The sequence below is a fragment of the Ammospiza caudacuta genome, chromosome 7 (assembly GCF_027887145.1).
Source record: "Ammospiza caudacuta isolate bAmmCau1 chromosome 7, bAmmCau1.pri, whole genome shotgun sequence".
Lineage (NCBI taxonomy): Eukaryota > Metazoa > Chordata > Aves > Passeriformes > Passerellidae > Ammospiza > Ammospiza caudacuta.
In genome coordinates, this window is record NC_080599.1 from 42,685,035 (window position 1) to 42,707,067 (window position 22,033).

The 22,033-nt window shown below is 43.1% G+C and overlaps 1 protein-coding gene across 2 annotated transcripts in view; it reads right to left on the reverse strand.

Annotated features, from left to right (window-relative positions):
- Positions 1-1,724: 1,724 nt before the first annotated feature.
- The window catches only part of RAB3B (RAB3B, member RAS oncogene family), a 53,322-nt gene continuing 33,013 nt past the window's right edge, over positions 1,725-22,033 (reverse strand). For both annotated transcript variants that reach the window (XM_058808159.1, XM_058808160.1), the window contains exons 3-5: positions 12,345-12,463; positions 7,089-7,213; positions 1,725-3,577 (exon numbers count right to left, since the gene is read on the reverse strand). In XM_058808159.1, coding sequence (XP_058664142.1) covers positions 3,390-3,577; positions 7,089-7,213; positions 12,345-12,463 — 432 coding nt within the window. In that variant the 3' untranslated portion in view covers positions 1,725-3,389. The remainder of the gene's footprint in view (positions 3,578-7,088; positions 7,214-12,344; positions 12,464-22,033) is intronic.

The following is a 22,033-nucleotide window of genomic DNA, read 5'->3' on the forward strand; positions in this document are numbered from 1 at the left end:
TATGCGCCGCCACATTTCAATGAGTATGCCCGCCCACCGCCTGAGCTGTGCTCCCCTGCTCTCGCCTTGGAATAGTCCAACAGCCAGCTGGCGGAAGTCAGCCTCCTGCCCTCAGCTGCTTCACCGATTGGTTGGGCTGGCTGTCGCTCAAGCCTGCAGGGACCAATCAGCTCTGGAGCCGGCTGCCGGCAGCATGGCGGGTTCTGTGGGTCGCTGTTCCCGGGAAGGCGGAACGCGGCGTGTCCCGAGCAGCGCAAAGGCCGCACCCAAGGCTGCCCGATAGAAACCACCCCTTGGTATCTGCCTGCCCCTCCGGCAGCTCCCTGCGCTCTGCGGTCCCTGGGCATCCTTTCCCCCAGCCCCCTGCAGTGCCGATGGGGCGGCAGCGCGAGCGCTGCTCTGCCTCTCGGCTCTGGCGCTTCCCGCCGGCGCCGCCGGGACCCTGCGCTTATCGCAGCCTCTGCCCCGCTCCCCGCACGGCCCCGCAACCGGCGGCCTTGGCTGCGGAGGAGGAGTTGAAGGCAAGAGGCCGAGCCTGAGGTACAGGGGCGATCGTTCAGCCCGGGTAACTCGGCCCGGGTGCCTACCTGACGCTCCAGCGCTTTCGTTCTCCACCAGATGGAAGCCAAGACCGTCTCCCATCCCAGGCTTTCCCTATGGCTTTTGCTGAGCGCAGCACGCTCGGTGCTGGTTTGTACAACCTCAGAGAGCCGCTCGTGAGGAGCCGTCCCCTCTTTCCTTTCACACCCACTACTCTCCTGCCAGGCAAACACAAGGCTCTCTTCAAGCCCACATCACAAATTTCGAGTTTGCCTTCAGTGCAAGCAGGTTTATTTCCCGTGCCCTGACAAATCAGTGTCTCACATTCTGCCATTGCCCTTACAAGTTAATACAAATAACAATTACTCCTGACTCACTGCTGGTACTGAAACCAGCTGCAGGCCACTCAGGCAAAAGGCTTTCCCTGTATTCCTTCACAGCAAACAGAAGATTATGAGATACATCTCTGAATTAATATATTGTGTATTAATTGTGTATCAGTCACCTGTGATGGTTTGATTCGTTATTTGAAATAAATTCTGCAGGATTTCTGCAAAATGTATGAGGCTTCTCCATGTATGCAATATCAGGCAGGGTAGAATTCCCAACTCTTTTCTTCCGACTGCCAGGTTTGTCCTGTGAAAAACAATTCTGCCCATCCTAGTTTGAAGGGCCTGGAATGCACTTGCATTCTTTAAAGAAGCCGATCTGACTTGACCAGAACAACAAAACACAGTTATATATTGGGTAGGAAAGGGAAAGGTCTTTTTTGCTACAGGAAAGAGTAAGTGAAAAAAATAATTGAAATTCTCTTTCTGCTGAATCCATTGTCCTTTATCAGGGAGCTGCTGAGCTGACAAATCAATATTTGCACTGAGGTTATATCTCCGCAGCTAAAAATCTGATGTGGATTTTTTTTTTATTTTATTGCTAGTTATACCTGTTGCCATAAAACCTGCTTCTTCTACAATTAGAACACAACACTATGCATTTATTGGCCAAATAATCCTTCTCCTCACTGTTCTAAACTTGCATAGTGATTTCAGATTGCTGGGTTCAAAGACCATCACCTGTCAAAGATCAATGTAGTTTGATGGACTTTTTAAAGCATTAAAAAGATTTCTCCACACACGTGGAGGATTCCTAACACAAGAAATGCAGCTGACACAAGCTCTCTGGCCACACCCAGTGAGTACATTTCTCTTTATTTTGCAGTTTCAGGAGTTTAGATACAACAAGCACAGTCCCAGCACTGCACAAATCACACTCTCAGCACGAGATCACACACACCCCCAACACGTCACAGTAGAGATTCCCAAAAGCAACAGACAGAGGGATCAAGCCTTTAGCACAATGAGCTCAAACCACTCCAAAAAAGTTGCACTTTTGTCAAGAATTTTGTGCTTTTCTTCTTAGAGCTACTACACTTTGAGACACAGCAGAAGGAAATTACAAAAGCACTCAGTGGTGTCATGATCCAACACATTACAGGGCAGTGGGCAGGCACTCCACTCCTGTTCCTGGCATCAGCAAGTCCTCCCAGTCAGATATCACAGACCAAAGGTAAAAACTTTCCAGAATTTTCCCTCTTAAGACAACCAACTTCTCTCCATGTCCACTCAGTTTAAAAATGTTGCCTCCCTTCAAAGCCACAAAAAGTTGACAGAATAACAGGATGTCTTTGCCACGTTTCATTTGCAGTTGTGTTTTATTAGTCACTCTTACTTTTCTAAAATTATACTTTGTGCTTGAATCTGAACCCAGAAAATCTAGCCCCCCACACACCCATCTAGAACAAGATTAAAAAAATAAATCAACAACAAAATGAAGAAAGATAATCTAATAATATTGGCACAAATACCTGCCAACACTCACATTTCGGTTTGTGATATTTTTATCTCTCTCACACAGTGCTGTTCCATATCTTACATGTTTTTGCCTCCAACCAAGCATCCAGCAGCCAACTCTCCTTTTCCTTCACCCTGCAAGCAGCTGATGAGAGAAGATCCAGCCTGGAGAGGTAAAACTGTAGGACACAGGGGAAAGGCTGCAGGACAGAGAGATTCTGGGGACAGGAATGTGCTGAACACAGCAACACCCCCAGCACTCTGCAAGCTGTGCTGAGAGGTTTGGAGGCAAGGGCAGCCCCTGGAAGGGCTCTTACTCCTACACTCAGCACCAGCCAAAGCACAGGGATGCTGCAAGGCCTCCTCCTCCTCCCCAGCCTGGCAGCTTTGATTCCTCTCTGTGTTTTTCATCTCTTTAGAGGCTTGACACAAAATCCAGCCCCTTCCTCTTCACTCTGGGGGACCTCACATTGTCAGACAGAAATGCTCTGCTTTCTTGCTCCATCCTACAAAAAAAACTGAGGTCCATGTCTGGAGGACAGCAACAATTCTCAAAATATCTGGGGATGTATTTGGTTTATGTTTTTTAAAAAGCATATTCTTGCTTTGTAAGATATTTTCCCCTTTCTGTTCTTAGACCTGATCCTCTCTAATTGGTTTTTGTGCTTTCTGCTGTTCTTGAGAAAAACACTCTTTCTGCAATAGAGGAATTTAGAATTTAAAAATGCAACATTCTCTGTAGAAATAACATTTGCATCACTACACAATTATTATTCTTCAGTGTAACTCACATTCACACAAGGTGCACTTACAATATTTTTTTCAGATTATTAAATTATTGAATGAGGAAATATATAATATTAACACTCCAGCACATTAAACAAACATACCAGTTTCCCACAACAGACACTTCTGCCTCTGGACTACATGATAATGCACCACCACAAATGAAAAGATAAAATTTAATCAGGGGACAAGGACATTTCTGAGTGTGAAAGGTCACTAGCACGAGCAGTTCTGCTGTGAAGGGGGAGGGTTGTCTGTGAGCCTCATGCTCCTTCCAGAAGTGCCCCTGGAATTGTCTGATTCTATGCTCTCTGACATCTTCTCACAGATGATATCCACCAGACGCTCAAACACCTGCCTCACGTTGATGTTTTCTTTGGCACTGGCCTCAAAATAGTCAAAACCTGGGAAAAAAGGGAACAAAATTATCAACAGAGATGAATGATCGTGATAGGTTTTAAATATTGGTTTTTTTGGGGTTTACCCGAAGAAAACAAAGCATCAGATAATCCTCAAAGCCAGTTGATTCCCACAATCTCAGAACAGTGAGCAGGAATACTTTAAAAAGTTATCAAGCTTCTTTAAGAGTGAAAAGGATACATGGGTCCTTCCCATGACCCTGGTAAGCACATCTGCAGGTAAGGGTAAACCCTGGGTAAGGGAGTCAATTCTGCCCCTTGCATCAGTGCAGGTGCCCTGGGCTGCAGCTGGTGACCAGCAAGGTGTGGGGACACCAGCAAGGTGTGGGGACACCAGCAAGGTGTGGTGTTACATGACTTGTGAGGGTTCCTCAGGGTGAGAGAGATGGACGACAATCTTGGCTTCATGATCAGAAGGCTGGATTTATTACTTTATGATATAAAATACATTATGACTATAGTAATAGGAATAGAGAGACAAGTTCAGAAGCTGCTAAGCTAAGAATAGAATAGCAATCTGAAAACAAGAGAGCTCTCTGTGAATCTGTCCCAGAGAAAACTCAGTCCTGTGATTTGCCCTTAATTGTAAACATGGAACATGAGCCAATCATAGGTGCACCTGCTACATTCCACAGCAGCAGATAATAATTGTTTACATTCTTCTTCTGGGGCTTCAGCTTCCCAGAAGAGGAAAATTCCTAAAAGAAAGGATTTTTATGAAAGAATGTCCGTGACAGTGTGGGGAACCTCCCTGGGCTCCTCAGGCTCCCCCAAGCCCTGCTGCCCCCTGGCAAGAGCAGAGGTCAGAGAGAGAAAGAAGATGGGGGTTGCTTTCCTTCTGCTGACCAATTTCTGTCAAAATGCTGCTTGACCATTTAAACACAGAGCTTTTCTGATTAAAACAAACCAGAGCAGCAAGGCTGCAGTTACAGCAAGGAGGGGATGGCACCAGCTCCTCCTGCTGCCACCAGGGGCTGGGGGAGAAGCAGCCTGTGACAGACACCCCAGCCCTGCCTCAGCAGCAGGAATGCCCTGAACTGTGAAGCTTTTCCTTATCTCCCTCACCCCAGGGGCCTCGAGGGCCAACCAGGCTGTTGCTTCTCTTCTGTCAGGTTATTAAATTGCCAGCAGCAAGAGCTGAGGCCCCACGGAGAGTTTATTTTGCAATAAGCTCCGTTCTTGTCGTGCTTCATTCTGGGGATACTCAGCATTGCATCATTTCCCTTTGATTCTGCCACAAACAAAGAGAAAATTGGTCTCAACTGATTAGTGTGCCACTGCTGGCAGGCTGAGTCACCTCGATGTGGGGGATAAGTAGGTGTCCACCTCATTTGGAGCCTTTTAAGGTTCATGGGACCAGGGGTGAAGTGATGGTGATGTTTGCTTTGTTAGCAAACAGGGGGAGCTGCCCTGCCTCAGATGAGGGTTCTGTCTGCTCCAGTTGCTGTTTTGATGATGAATAAAAATGTATATAAAAAGCACAGGGAATCAGAGAACTGCACTTAGATATCTGTTAGTCCAACATTGGCTTGGGTTCTGCTAAACCAATCTGTTTTGGTTCAGTTCACATTCAGGCTAACAACAATTTCTTAATCTGATTAGGGAATTATTTCAATGATGTTAATGTCACTATGCAAATTTAGATAAATATGCTGAGGGATAACCTTTATGTGAATCATTATGATGAATATTAGCACTTTAAGCAGTCAATTGCCAATTAGATTCCTCCCACGTAACTCACAAAATAATTTCATATAATGCTGTACACATTAGCACAGTTACTATAAGGAAAAACTGATCTGAGCAAATCAGATCTATGTTCCAGCACTTTTCAAAAGAGTCTTTTGGAAGTTGGGAGGTTACAGAAGAGCAGAGCTGGGACAGCACTCCCCAAAGGCTGTTGGGCTGTTCTGCACTGGGCTGGTTCCTCCAGGCTGAGCTGGACAAGCACCGGGTCAGGGCAGCACTGGGGATTCTTCTGCAAAACAGGTTCCTATTGATGGAATCAGTTGCTATGGTAACCCTGTGTGTGTTTTGAAGTGTCCCACATGTAAAGGATTCAGATTCTAGATGACAAGTTTGTATTGAAACAAGGAGATGAATTTTGGGAGGAGAAAAATACACTGGAAGTCCAAATTGGGTTGGGAGTTCAAATAAAACTCTCCATTTGCTGCTACATTGGTCTGGACAAAATTTCAATGACTAGCAGTGTAATTATTGCTGTGAGATGGGTGAACACACAGGCATCCACAACCTTCCTGAGAGTCTGCAAGCCAGGAACCAAGTTTATTCACCTTCATATTTTCAAAAACAAATTAAATTCTGATGGGTAAAAAAGAGCCCATAACTGATTTTGCAAACTAACCATATCTTTGTTTGCTTTGCCAATCCTACATGTAAATATTTACTCTTACAATAATAACAATGCTCAAATTTGATATTTGCTTGTTATTTGTTTAGGATGGCAGTGCCTCAAGGCTCCAGCCATGAATGGGACCCCTTTGTGTGTGCCATATGTAGAATTTACATTTTCAGGGCCACACTTTAAACTACACCAATGTATGCAGTGTGTCCTGGAACTCAGTATCTCCAGTTTAACAGTTTATGGGCACCCTCCAATTACTGTTTAAAAACTGAAGACAACACAGGAATTTATAAATTGAGGATGATGGTGATTCTTTTGAGTCTTTTGGTAAGAATCTCTGCTCTAACAAGCTAAACATTTATGCCCACTGTAAGGGTCTCCACTGTTACCTGAATGAAATTTTAGCAGGATTTACTTGTTACTTTAAATTCTTTAACAGAAACCAACAGTATAGTTAAATTTTAACGCAGAGACCTGATTTCATATTAAAAATATCTTATAGGCTATACTATATGAAAAGTGATAAATATCTTATAAACTAGTAAGAGTTTACTTGGCTCTTCGTTATAAAATTTTCATTGCAATCCCAGCTTCCTCTCAATGGAATTGTTTTGCTTTTTCTATCCCACATCAATAACAAAATGTCATTTTCTTACCTGGATAGAGAAGCCTGGTACATTTTTAAAATATATTTTATTCAATTCTTCAGTTCTGAAGAATAAACTACTTTCTTTTTCATTGTTTAGTTAAAAAAATGCTTCAACAAAAATCAATGTTTGCATTGATTTGCAATGAGCACATGGTACTTAGAGACCTGACTCTGGAGACAGAATTATGTTTATGAAAACTTTTTCTCTTTTTGTTCTGCTGAGCTAATAAAAGCTTTTTTATTCAGATAAACTTTATCTTCCTTCTGCCTCTAGACACCACCTTTATAAACACAGCAACATTACAAGTATTCTACCAGGTATTCTTGGCCTACTGAGCCAAAAACAAGTGAAATATGAACCTAGAATATACCACATTTCTTAGTTGTGGGACCATTATTGAAGTATACTGCTGTACAAACTGAAAGGAGCAGAGTATAAAGAAGCAGAGGAAGAAAGGTGGAAAGAAAAGCTTTGCATGTACCCAGCTGATCTGCCAGATGTTTCCCCTTCTCCACAGGAACAATCCTGTCATCCTCCATGTCACATTTGTTTCCAACCAGGATCACTTGTGCATTGTCCCAGGAGTAAGTCTTGATTTGTGTGGCCCTACAGGAGGTCAAAAGAGATTGTTACATTCCATCAGCTGTGCCAAAACACAATCCTGTATGAAAATGAAAACAAATATATTACTGACACCATCAACATCCCCAGACTGTGTTAGTTAAGGACAAATGAGCAGGCTTACACACAAAGCAAAGATGCAGCCTGTGTAATTCACAGCACTGCTCCATTTTAGCACTCCTTAACTTTCTGTGACAACAAAGGTTCTTGTTAAGCCTTTGCAAGGGTTTTCAAGATCACAAGATCCAGATAAAAAACTGAATCAAGTGATTTTTGAAGATTAGGGACAAAAAAGGCATTTTGTAAAGCTTATTCTCCTTTGGGTCTCATCTGTCAGAGCAACAACAATCAATTACAGCTCTTAAGGATTTTGTCCCATAAAGAAAGCCATACAGCAGATGCACACTTCATGCTGGATTTACAACTCCACATATAAGACAGAACAACAATAATTCTCTCATTTTCTGCAGCACATTTTGCTGTAGAGTTTTAGGAGCACCATAAGAACAGCTGGAAGTATCAAGGTGTCTTTGCTCAAACAGGAGAACTTCATGGAGACTGAAAATCACATAGAAACAACTGCAAACGGAAAAGAGAAATTTACCAAACTGGGAAGACAGAAGATCAAAGCAAGGCTCTGTGAGCTAACAGAACCCAGCAGCACTAAAGGACACCTAGGGCTGGGCAGGAGCAGCTGCAATGCCACACCAACACGAATTTCAGTGGCACAGGGGTGCAGAGCATGGGAGCTTGGCCCAGGAGCACTCAGGTGAACTTGGAGCCTCTCAAGCTTTCTGTGGCTCGTGTGCTGAAACTGGAGTGGAGCTCACTATAGATTCCAGGATCTGACCTTACATTTGGCCTTTTTAGAGTTTCTCCATGACAAAAGAGAATGTTCTTTTTGTGCATCCTGAGGGGCCAATCCCCTCCCACCATCCCTGGTGTCCCAGAGCCAGCAACAGAACATTATTAGCTCAGTAGCATCCACTTTTATCCAACTTTTCAGACCCACACAATCTATTTTATCTCCACCAAGTCAGCTCTGTCTTTGAAGGCTCCCTCCTCCCCAAGGCTATGCCAGAAGCCATACATCCCTCTCCTCCATCCTCCTCCACTCCCTAACTCACCTTCCCACTCTTTGCCCCACCACCACTCCAGGCAGGACACTGCAGTTTCAGGCAAATCTGCCACTTCCCAGGAGAGCCAGGAATCCACTCAAATTTTACTTCTGTGTAAGTTTCCTTGAACTCCCTTAACAATAAAGCACTTGATTCCCTCTCTTTTGAATTAGCAGCAGCCTCCAGCTCTGATATACTAATGACAATTTTTAATTAGTCTGAGTTGCTTACTTGCTTTTTTCCATGGAAAGCAGCCAGCTGTGTTACTCACAGGGACCTGGGGAAAGGGGGCATTCCATTGTGCAGCTTGCCTTGAAGAGACTGCCTTGGAGTGCCCTGGAGAACAGGAACCTCAGCCAAGCCCAGCCCCACAGTGCAACATGCAAAAATAAACAAAGACTGTGTGCAATGAAACTTCTTACTCTCCCCAGTGTCCTCCTGGAGAGGATCTCACTCCAATCCCAATTTTAGCTCCTCCAGTCTCACCCTTTTGAGTGTCTCCATGTAGATAAGTCCTGTGAGAGCTAATATGGATCTGTGGTGAGTTTTTGTGGGACTCTGGGGTTTCTCAAGGCTCATCAGAGAAGGGAGTGACTGCAGAAATCAGCCAGAAACCCAGGAAGATGAAATCTCCCCAGTCTCCCTCCATAAGCAATAGAGAGAAATAAAGTCACCCCAAGTCCAACTTCAAACTAAAAGCAGGCTTCTCTTTTGACTCACAGTTCAGCCTCTGGATTCATTCCAGCCCCTGGCATCCTATGGGGACACCCTGCCAAATCTTAACTATTTACACAGAATTACTTAAAAAATGAAAAAGAAACAAACAGGATGAAGGATCTCCCAGAGAACTGCATCCTCCTCCTTGCTTTGTACAAATTAGTGGAAAACCTATTACAGAATACCAATCTTTATTCTTCTTAGGAATAAAAAACAACCAAAAAAGTTATGAAGAACAAATAAAGGAACCCTGATGCCTATACAAAATGAAAGGCAGAAAATTTCCAGATGCTTTTGGAAAGATAAATGAACAATAACAAGGCTTGTGTGATGGAGCTGTTTCAACAACCATCAGGGCAGCCTAATATACACACTGGGAGAAACACATTTCTGTGACACAATAAAATGCTGTGCCTTGCTTGTGCTGAATTCCCCAAATTAACAATAAAGCACACACATTGTGCTTCATTCTTAGAAGAAAAATAATCTCAGGTTCACAATTACATGGAGGTATCAACAACTCAGTTTGGGTTAAAGATAAATAATGCTGATGATTTGTGAACCCAGATGTCACTTGTATCTAAGTTAAATTTTACCAATTTTTATTTCCCTTCTATGAAATTGTCTAGATTGTCCAAAGCACAGCTTCCGTAATATTTTATATTTACTTTACAGTTTCAAGTACTGAGTATATTTTAGCTCCATTGCAGTTTCAAACAAGGTATAAACAACTGATTTATCCACACACAAAACCATAAGCCCAACATCAAATAACAGCTACCAAAGAAGACTACAAAAAAAATTCTAGAAACTGAGCTGAAAGCTATGAAAGCTCATTTAACCCTTTCACTCACCCTACAGGAAAGACATATTCAAAGGAAATAATTACTTATTTTCAAATATCAATTAATACCAATCTTTGTGTTTGACTATTGATATTTTTTCTCTTGTAAAATAACCTGACTGAACTCTTGCCACACTGCAGTAAGGCAAATCACTCAGGCTTAATATTTTAAGGTTTCTCATACAATGTGTTGTACATTTTCCAGTGAACAAGAGAACAAGTCATATTCCAGGTATTCCCAAATGCATTTAAATGGTGTCTCTTTCTCAGTGGTTTTAAGATCATCATCATTAATTGGGGTGATTCATGTGAATGAAGGAAAGACTCTGCTTTGCATTCATATTCTACTTGGGGAGTTTGTCTAAATACTGATATTTAGATATTTAGATATTTAGATATGATGCTCTCACTCAGGAGAGAAAGTGCCTTTACTTGATTTAGGAGAGGGGTGAGTGACACAAAGCAAATCAGGATTCTTTTCAGGACATCCCCCCCATAGGAAGAGTGAGGATAGGTAAAGGTCTCCCAGGGAAGAAATAATTTGGCAGACTCATTTTTATTTATTCTCATTTCCCTTGTGGATAGATGAGGCCCAATCAGGAGGCTGCTAAAACAGTCATGTGCCAATGATCCAGAGATGGAGATAAAGGAGCTCAAGTAGTAGACACCTTAATTTTCTATGCAGAGTACAGTTCATGACTGAAGATATATCCAGTGGAATAAGTTTTCATAATCATAACTGTATCATACAGAATGGTGGGGGGAAAAATCCTACTTGCTATGCTGGAAAATGGCCAATAGAGCAGCACCAGTGCCAGCCAAAAGCTTTTTTTTTCCATTTCTTGTGCCTCTGGAAGTTTTGGAAGCAATTTTACAGACTGGGGGAGAAACATGTCCTGCTGCAATAGCCACTAGAGGACTCTGCTGGCCCAGAGATGCTGGCTTGGCTGCAGTCCTCATCTCTCCACTGGATAAGTTTCAGGAAGGAAAGAGATGGTCCTTTTTATGCATCCCACTACCTCATTTGGGATCAGAACCTTAAAGCTGGCTGGAAAGATTCCTGACATACAGAGGAAAAACACCCTGATGGTTCACCTCTGTCCTTTGGCTGACAAGGTGCCCTTAGCAAAGATTCTCCTGCAGCTGCTGTGGCACAGGAAGACATGAAGTCAGACAGACAGAGCTGACCTTTCCCAATTCTTATTCTCACACCAGTGCCTTTGGAAAAGACCTCAGACTACTTTTAATATAAAGCTTCAGGTTAAACTTCACCTGTGCAAACTTTAAAATAGTAGCAGCTCAAGAAATGGAGATTTGGTAAATTTTTGCTAACTTAAGACTGGTAAGTAAAACTTACTAGAGCAGAACCAACAGACAGACAGGTAGATGAACTGTGTGGTCATATGGGTCTTGTTTCATCAGGGAAACAAGCTGGAAATATTTAAAGTTTAGTGAACAGCTCACATGCCTGCACTCCTATGGAAAATATCCCTGTGCAGACACTTGCAGAAAAAGCTTCATTGAGCTTGGTGAGCAAAACTTGACGGATGAAACTGGTTTTGGCAAAACCTTTGGGTTTGTGTTTCTAACAAAAAAAAATAATGTATTCCTCAACCACAAGCTGCTGCTCAGGATGGGGCTGCAGATCATGGGGTGTTGAGGTACTGGGGATGGGGCATGAAGGTGGAGACTGCATCTTGGATGTGATCTTCATGAGAGAACAAAAACTGGGCAGTTTGGAGGAAACACAAATCACCTGAAACAACAAACCAGCTTTTGAGTTACAGCCTGGCTTAGGGGATACAGAATAGGTGTTCAGAAAGCCAGGCTGAGCCACATGCTAGGAGCCAGTGGCACAGCCAGGATGTCACATGCTCCAGAGGGTCACTGAGATCACTGCAAATCAATCTGCCTCAGGAGATCACATTAACCACTGCACTGCCCTTCTCTGCACCGTCACCACTGCTATCTGCAGTAATGAGCACCAGGAAAGCAGCAGCAATGACTGCAAGACATTTCAGTGGAGTCACAGGGCACTACTGAGGAGAAACACAGCCTTTCCCCAACTCCTGAGATGTGAATTGAACAACCACTGTTAATTTAATCTCTATTTTTAGCAGTGTAGCCAGAAATCTTATAAATCAAAAAAAAAGCATTAAATGATTAATTTCTTCACAATAAATTGAAACTTTTAAAAGTAACAAATACTACAGCATGCAACAATATGTGATTTACAACCTTTTCATTAAAATGAAACTGTAGAATTTTTTCTAAGGAATGTTTATAAATCAAATTATTTAGGTGAAGAAGAAAGAACATGGAGGTGATGGTGATGGAGGGTGGGATGTCTCATGTTCTCAACAAACAATTGTGGGGAGAGAACTGGCAAAAACCCAAACAAACCCAACATTACCAACAGCATTTCAGTATTTCCTACCAGTCCTGCACAGCATTGAAGGAGTCCTCACTGGTGATATCATACATGAGCACAAAGCCCATGGCCCCTCGGTAGTAGGCTGTAGTGATGGTCCTGTACCTTTCTTGTCCAGCTGTATCCTGCAACAGAAAGGAACATTTAGGCTTTAAGATTTCAGTTCTCAGAAGCAAAAACTGTGATTAGGTTCTATATCTAAAATAAGACAACCAGTCTTTGTTATTTTACATTTTAAAATTCTCAGTTGCTCCCAACTGAAATGAACTCTACTTACATTTTAGCATTAATTAGTCTTTTGCATCAACCATGATTTGTTAAATGCATTTTGACACATGTACTATTAAAAAAATACCAAAGATGTCAACCCTTTAATTGCTCTTCTCTGCCTCAGCTGCAATGCAATAATAAAATGTTAGCAGAGTTCACTGAAAACTGACACTTCAAAGCAGAGGCAAAATAACCAGTCCAGGACTGTTCCAGGCAGAAAACATTCTCATGTTGCAATTCAGTGTCATGGTCAGGGAAATGTCCTTGAGGAAGATTCTGGGGGTGACTCCCTTTCTTGCCTCAGGTTAGACACAAAAATTAAAGATTTGATGCAATCAACATTATTCTAGAAAGTGAAATTAATGTGGAATATCCTGATCACAGAGACTGAGGTGCACATACTAATATGAGATCTATTAATCCTGTTCTGTTGGTTCATCTTAATTCTGTTTACCCCCAGAGTTCCTGCAGAGTTCCTCCACCTGCAGTTGTCATTTCTGTGTTCAGCTGGGCAGCACAAAGGTGAACTCTGGCATATGCAACAGAAGAATTCTGAAAGACTTGTGACAGCTAGAAAACATGTCAACTACCATCTGTTGGACACCAGTAGCACTTTTCCTTTACATTTTGCAAGCTTATTTTTAAACTGAGGAATATTTCTACACCAGAACTGCAGCCCTACAGCCCAATCCATTCCCTCCAGACCTGCCTTCTGAAGCAAGGAGAGAAGTCATGTGCTGATTGTGTCTCTCACTCTGAAGGTCTTTTGAACAAATTTCATCCTTCTTTGGGCAAATGGCAGCTCTGTGAAACAGCTGCAGGGAGCCAAAAGGCTTTGCCTTCAAATTGTGTGCTCAGTATGAGGTGTCAAGTTATAGTTACTGTGATGGGTTTGTTCTAAAACGAACCATCCTTCAGTCCCCCAAAACCCACACTGAAGAAAGCATTGCTGCCACTGGTTTAAAATGGTATTAAAGCTCTAAGTAAAAAGACCCAAAAGGACTTTACAACCATGTAACTAGTTGGAAGAGTAAAATAAACCCACACAGAGCACTCTTGCAGGAGTAGAGATCAGACACAGCACCTCACCACAGCCCCAGGAGACAGTGGGGGGAAACTTAGCTTTAAAATCATCCTGCCCATCATACCCATCCATGCAGCTTTGTTTTTGCTGCATGCAGGAGACAGTGCTGGCCCTTGCAGAACACTCGGCAGCCAGTCTGGGGCTGCCTGTTGTTCTGCACCAGAACATCACAGAGCCTCTCTGCAGGACAGCACTTGTAAGTAAGCTCCCTACAGCTTGCTTAAAAGGCTCTGCTACTGCACTACTGTGAGACCATCCACAGCTGTAACACACTGTGAATTTCCCAGTGGAGAGGCTGTGCAGCAGGAATCTTGCTCTTTCTCCACCAGATGTCTGGGAAAAGATGTAATTTTTTCCCTTAAACTTGTGCATTTATTTCAGTACAGGGCAGTCCATTGGCTGATCACGATGAACCATTGCACAGTGGCTGAGGAATTGTTCTGTTCCCTCCTGGCAACAGGTCAGAGGTGGGAATATCAGAATGAGGTGGGCTCCACCCTGCAGCCTGAGTGACCATTTCTTTTCCTGCCAGTGATAAATCCATCACAGAGCACTCTCATGTTCACTGACACCACATCCCCCTTAGTGCTGAACAGCTAAACCAGCCATGACAACTAGATCCTAACTATATTTCTTCAAGCAAGAAAGGTCTCAGCAGTAATAGTATTGTTCTTTTGTTCAGAGAGATGATAGTTTATTTTAGCCTGATTTCCTAAAGACATGAAGTTTATTAAAACATCAGTCTCCACATAGGAACAGTTGATCAAATTTGCCTGGAGGAAAATGTGTTCAAATGTTTTCATATTTGTCACAAAAAGTAGTTGGTAAGGTGAAGAGAGACCTTAAGCATACCTTAGCTGTGAAAAAGCTGAAGTGCAATGAGTATTTTTTCCAAATACCAAAGGATTCACAATAGAGAGGCTTTCTTTGTGCCTCATTAGGAGAAGGCCCTAAATCAGTATCAGTAACTTCAGAGATCCTGCAAACAACAAACCAAACAAATCCATAGGAAGTCAGGTTTCTCCACATCTCATGCTCACAGCATTATTGTTTGATACCTGCACTCACAGGCTCATCTGCCTTCCAAATCTCATCTGCTATTTTCTCCTCTGTGTTTAAGCAGTGCCCACTCTGGCTGAGGGCATGAGGCTGTGACTGGGCAGAAAGTGACTGCAAAACACATTGTCAGGTTACATGCAGAATAATTTGGAAAGAAATTAAATTTGACAATGGCTCAGAGCAAGGACTCGGCTCTGGGGACACATCCAGGCTGTCCTGGGAAGCAGCCTCAAGGGACACACAGGGTGACTCCCAAAATCTGTCCTGATACCACCTCAGTGCCTCAGCTCAGGGAGGAACTGGACTGAAAAAGCCAAATTGTGCTACTGCCTGAAAGCTCTGGACTTTAACACATCTGATTTGCTGATTTCAGAATTCTGTCTGTGATCCCCCTGTGAGTGGGGATGAGCCCCAATTTATACATTAGTGAGAGATGGGGCTGCAGGAGGTACAGAACCCCAAGGGATGAGTTTGCTCAGTCATAACCTGTCCTATGTGGCAGTGCACTTAAATAATTAGAAAGACAAGTTGCATATTCACTAGGCTATACTTGTGTGCCTGCCTTCTCAGATTATCAGAGGGAGTGTGTGTGAGGGAAATGCATCCTGTATCCCATGGTATAAAAAGATTGTTCATATTCTTGCCCTGCTAGCCATGTGCTACAATGCAGAGATGTGATTCATCTCCTCCTGAGTCACTGATGGTTCCTCACTCTCTTTTACTGTACAGGTACAGAGCATGTCATCTCCCCTCACAGCTTTATGGTGGCATCTCTCCAACTGCACCTGAATTGTTGTAGGATCACCCTGAAATCACTTTTTTCCTTAGGTTACATTAGCTTCTTAGACAGCAATAAACTGGCTTAATTTTCTTGACTCACCCCATGAGAGCTCAAGTGCACAACCCCCCCCCCCCACACACACACACAAATGCCTCAGCATAAATAAAATAAAACAAACTGCAAAATCTGAGCTCACTTTCTTCAGCAATTACAAAATTACAACAGTTGTCCTTCTCTCCGTTTAAAGCTGAGAGGTAATTAGTCATTTCAGGTTTTTAAGTTCAAGTTGTTTATCTAATGAAGGAAAAATCAACTGACAGAAATTGCTCCCACCCCGCCAAGTTGTTTCCAAGATTTCCAGGTAGACCACAAACTCATTAGGAGACAAGTACACGAGGCACAGGCAGGGATCAGCAGAAAGGTGATGTAGCACTAATTAACAGTCTAGCCAAATGCCTGGGTGGAAGAGCCTGAGCCCCCAGCATCCAGAAAGCTGCTGGGCTGTCCCTGAGGAGGAACCAGAGAGCTCGGCTGTGAGCAGGCACAGGAGGGTCTCTGGGAGGTGTATTTACACCAGGGTGCTCCCAGCTCTGCTCTTCTGCAGCTTACATGTGTGCCTGTGCTTTATGCAAACAATTAAAAACACCCACAGGACCATTAGTGGGTAGCTTGAAACAAAAATGTGAAGGTTTTGCATTAATGAGCAATCAAAATTCAGTATTTATCAGAGAAGAAAAAGACCTAAATGCATTTGCATTGTGTGCAGATGCCCTCTAGTCTCAAGATCCATCACACAAACATTCACAACAGGAGTACAATCAGCTTTTCTTAAATTTACTTGGCTGTCTCAGCAGAAACAAGGTACTAACACAGAAAACATATTTGAGTTTTTAAATAATGACAGATGCTCTTTGCTGCAGGTCTGAAAATCCACAATCCCTGATTCCGAACCATCCCTCTTCTAGTCAAGATTTCCAGCCACAAATTCTTAGTTCCAAATAAAATGTCACTGAAACATCTAGTCTGTACTGAATTTAATCCCCTTAGCACCGTGACTTTTCTAGCAGTGTATGTGACAAATAGCCTCTAAGGAAATAAACATTTCCATTTTTTTTTTAAAGGATTATTGTGTGATTTCCATGGGTTTTTTGTTTGTTTTTTTTTTTTTTTTTTTTTTTTTTTAGAGAAGAATGAGAGTTCATTCATGCAAAAATTCATGCAAGGATGAGAGCTGCTTATTGTCCAGCTATTGGCAACATCTACAAGCTGCATGTACTGGGCATGATCCTTCCTTAGGCTGCTCAGAGTCAGAACAGAGGCTACATCCTCCCCAATAACCAGCACCCACCACCATCTGGGGCTCAACCAGACCTGGTGAAGGAAAGACTTCTTCTTTCTTGCTGTTAAATGTCACATTGTAACACACTATGGCATTTTGCACCTTGTTTGGGGTTTGGTCAGCCTTGGAGGCAGGATAATCCACGTCCCAGCCCCGTGGTTATAGGGGGATGTTACACTCACACACAGACACACATCTCCAGTGCAAAAGTAGACTTGGGGGTGGAAGGCACCAAGAATCAGATAAACAAAAGTCACCTTGGGAAAGGGAGAAAAAACCACCCACCCACCACATACCACAAGAGAGAAGGACCTTGGGCAGGCTAGACTTAATGTGTCATTAATAAGAGAATGTTAACATTAAGCTTAGCATTTCCTGCTGGCAGCTAGAAATAGGAACAAACAGGCAAGCAGGATGAGTCACTGGTTAAGACATGGAAAAGATGTGATGTCATGAAAAACCTGTGAAGATTCAATTGCTGCCAGGAGCAAAATAACACCTGGTTCCTTCAGAACTCAGCTCTCATAAAAATGCTCCAGTTCAACAGATCATATTAGGCTTTTTTTTTTCCTCTCTTGTTATTGAGTGCTCCCATTGCCCAAGAGCCACTGTAACCTACTCAGACCCATTCAGCTGCCTTGAGAGACATTTCATTCCAGCAACATGCAGAAAAACATTTCTGATGTGAATAAAACCCAATACAAAACCCCTGCCTTTTTTGAAAAAATTCTCTACTTTTGCTAAGTGCTTTTCAAACATTTCCCCATTATGGCTATCTTCACTTCTACTCTTTAGAAGCAGTAAAACCAGCAGTCTTGTATCATTTCAGTACTTACCAGTTGTAGGAACTTCCCTTTTCCTATCCTATTTTACTCACCCTGTACAGTAAGTTCTACCACCCTGTTCTCTCTAACATTCCCACACTAACTGCTCACAATGCAGAGGAGGAAATTTTTTGGAAAAAGACTTTTAGTGCATGCAGAATCTTCAAGAGCTCACCAGTCATCAAGGCCTCGGTCATGCCCAACACAGAGGCTTTTGAAATTGTTCCCCGTAACTCAGTGGCTGAGTATCTCTTCAGGTGAGGCACTGCACTTACTCTTCAAAGTACTTTTGTAAAATAAGCTTAGGGACAAGCAGGAAAAGCTACTGTAGATTGACCTAATCCACCATTTAAATATTTCTGACAGTAGGGAAGCCCCTGCTCTTTTAACTTTTCTCAGCAACTCCACACCATATAATACAAAAAGTCAATCACTGAAAATGCAACAGGATGCATTTGCTCAGCAGAATGTAATTCCCACACTGGAATCAGGCCAAGATACTGTGAGTGACACTGCTGCTCATGACCTGCTAAGATGTTAAAAATGTTATTTCCATTTTCCCAGGTGCCTTGGGATTGTAGTGAAGATTAGCATCAGCTGCCCTTCCTGGTCTGTCAGAGGGTGAGGAGGACTGGAACAGGACTGGCTTGCCTATGTACCTTATCTGCTCTTCTCATCATTTTGCAGGCTGAGTTTTTCTGTTGAAGTGTTTAAAAGACAGTGGCTACAAAAGTGAAATCACATAAAGAGATAAACACAAAGCTTAAGTTCATTGGGCACATTTCTTAATTCTCATAGAATTTAAAAGTCTTTATTTTTTATTACTATGAACTAACATGAAGATCAGTCTCATATTGTTGATTCTTTCTGATCCAGCTACCTTGATAGAAAAATAAAGAAATGGCAGTGATAAAAATCTGTAGCATCCACACCACCTGCCTACTTCAAGTTCCATTAAGCTCCACATAAACAGCAAACAAAGTTCAAGAGGCATATGATACATTAGAAAGCCCATCCACTGTGGACAAGTGATAAAACCATCACTGATATAAAAAAAAAACAAATAAAAAACATCTAAGAGGCTGAGATCCCAGAATAAGTGGATGCATTATTATTATGGAATATGCTGCCAGTTTTGCTAGATCTTTTTAGTTTTCCCACATACATCCCTTAATTCTGTTAAGAACAGCTGTACAGCACACAGCTGTCTGAGCAGGGTTAGCCACCATAAGCATTATTAATTAGCTGCTGTTGAGAGGCTGCTAAATTAATCACAGCTGGAGCACTTCAGAAGCAGCACTCACTCCCGAGCAGGAGCCAGGCTGGACATCCCAACGGGTCCTGCAGGGCAGGGATCGATGCGCTGCAGCCCCGGGCCCGGCGGGTGGGCACAGCTCCGCGCTAAGGGAGAACTGGTTGCCAAAAGCACAAGTGCACAGCCCGTGAGGAGGCAGCGATGTGCCGCACAAATCTGCCTGGATCCATCTCCTGGCTCTCTGATCTCGGAAGGAACAAGGAGCTGTGAAGGGAATGAGCACCGCAGTGCTGTGGGGCTGCCTCCCCCCCAGCGCTCACAGGCGAACGGAGCAAATCCCCGTTCAGAGCAGCCGAAGGAGCCCCAGGCAGAGCGCCCGGAGCCCGTTCCTGCTGGATGCAGTGCCATGGAAACCAGCACAGCAGGGGCAGTGCAGGGGCTCTGCGGAGCTGCCTGGCCACGGGGATGGACAGTGCTGTGGTACCCAGGGATGGACATGGCCATGGTACCCACGGATGGACAGTGCTGCGATACCCAGGGATGGACATGGCCATGGTACCCAGGGATGGACATGGCCATGGTACCCACAGATGGACAGTGCTGCAATACCCAGGGATGAACAGTGCCGTGATACCCAGGGATGGACAGTGCCGTGATACCCAGGGATGGACAGTGCCATGATACCCAGGGATGGACATGGCCATGGTACCCACGGATGGACATGGCCATGGTACCCAGGGATGGACATGGCCATGGAACCCAGGGATGGACAGTGCTGCGATACCCAGGGATGGACCTGGCCATGGTACCCACGGATGGACATGGCCATGGTACCCAGGGATGGACAGTGCTGCGATACCCAGGGATGGACATGGCCATGGTACCTGGGGATGGACAGTGCTGCGATACCCAGGGATGGACATGGCCATGATACCCAGGGATGGACATGGCCATGGTACCCATGGATGGACAGTGCCGTGGTACCTGGGGACGGACATCACCACAGTACCCGGGCATGGACAGTGCTGCGGTACCCAGGGATGGACATTGCTGTGGTATCCTAGGATGGACATGGCCACAGTACCCAGGGATGGACATCACCACAGTACCTGGGCATGGACAGTGCCGCAGTACCCGGGCATGGACAGTGCCGCAGTACCCAGGGATGGACAGCACTGCCGTGGTACCCGGGGATGGATGTGATGGTGGTCACAAGGGTTTCAGGATGAGAGAGAGACAAGAATGTTGAATCTATGTTCAGAAGGCTTGATTTATTATTTTATGATATATATATATATAACATTATGACTATACAAAAAAGAAATAGAAAAGTTCTCAGAAGGCTAGCTAAGCTAAGAATAGAAAAGAATGAATAACAAAGATCTGCGTCCTGGCAGAGAGGGAGACCCAGCTCTTCCATGAGTGGTCAGTAAATCCCAACATCCACAGGAGACCAATCACGGATCCACCTGTTGCATTCTACAGCAGCAGATAACCATTGTTTACATTTGTTGCTGAAACTTCTCAGCTTCAGCAGGAAAAAATCCTAAGAAAGGATTTTAATGAAAAGATGTCTGTGACAGATGGACATCGCAGCAGGACCCAGGGATGGACATTGCTGTGGTACCCGAGGATGGACATCGCAGCAGTACCCACAGATGGACATGGCAGTGGTACCCACGGCTGTGCCCAGCCTTGGGCAAGCCCTTCCTTAACGCATCTACAAAGCAATTTGTCACAGACATATTTTATGAAAAATCCTTTCGTTAGGATCTTTTCTCCTGAGAAGCCGAGAAGCTTCAGCTTCTCAGGAGAAAAGGCCTCCAGGTTCACCTGTCCCCAGCCAAGCACACCAGCTTCAGCTTCTCCATGTTTTGCTGCTTTAGAATGTGATTTGGAGAACTGTTTGCCCAGCATGTGAAATTGTTTTTACTTGATGACCAATGACAGCCACCTGTGTCGAGGCTGTGAGCAGTCACAAGGTTTTGTTATCATTCTTTTCCTTTCCTTGCTAGTCTTCTGATGAAATCCTTTCTTCTATTCTTTTAGTAGAAAGGATATAATATATATATATCCTTTTAAATATATAATTTTGTTTTAATATAATATGTATCATAAAATAATAAATCAGCCTTCTGAATCATGGAGTCAAGATTCTCATCTCTTCCCTCATCCTGGGACTCCTGCAAACACCACCACAGCAATTATTTAGGGAAATCAAGGTCTTTGTGCTAAAATACCTGTTGCAAGTCTGAACTGTAAAAAAATAACTTGGTACTCTGCTAGGAGCATCCCTCTGAGGGCTGGTTCTTCTTATCCAGGGAAGATTTCATCTTATTTAGGAGTGGATTAAGGCTAAATCCGAGCCTCAGGCTTCACAACAACCCCCCAGAGATATTATGTCAACAGGGTCAATTTTAAGATAAAGTGCTCAGAAATTCTGGGAAGCTGTCCATGATATTTTTGAGATTAAAATACCAAATTGAATTACAACCATGAGTCAAGAATGTGTGTTTTAATTTGAAGGGCAGCAGCAAGGCAAAAATAAAATAATCAAGCTTAATTTATATTAACAACAACATGCCAATAAAAAGAAAATATAATATTGTTTTAAGGTCTTTAAAATCCCAGTGTGTCATTTTTCATGATTTGGTGGAAATTTAGAGTAGATTAGGCAATTTTTCAATTATTATCTCCCAGATTAGGAAAAAAGACCCACTGCTGTATTCAGGTGAGCATTAAGCAAAAATATAAAGAAGGTTCTAGCACTCAAGAAGGTAGAATGAAAGCTTAAAGACAACAAAACCCAAGAGCAATCTGAACCACATAAACCAGAAGGTAAATAAAAAGGAAAATTAAAAAGTGCATATCTTACTTCAATGGAGTTTGAAATACATTTTCTAAATGCTAGAATTAACAAAAACATAGATTCCTCTCTCTCATGTGTTTTTGTTTGACAGAAATGTGCACATACTTTGAAAAGCAATGTAATAAATAGATTTGATATATTGGTGACATGTTTAAATTCACAATAAATGTAAAAAAAAAATCAAATGGAATTTGAAACTCTCCAAGTAAACCCA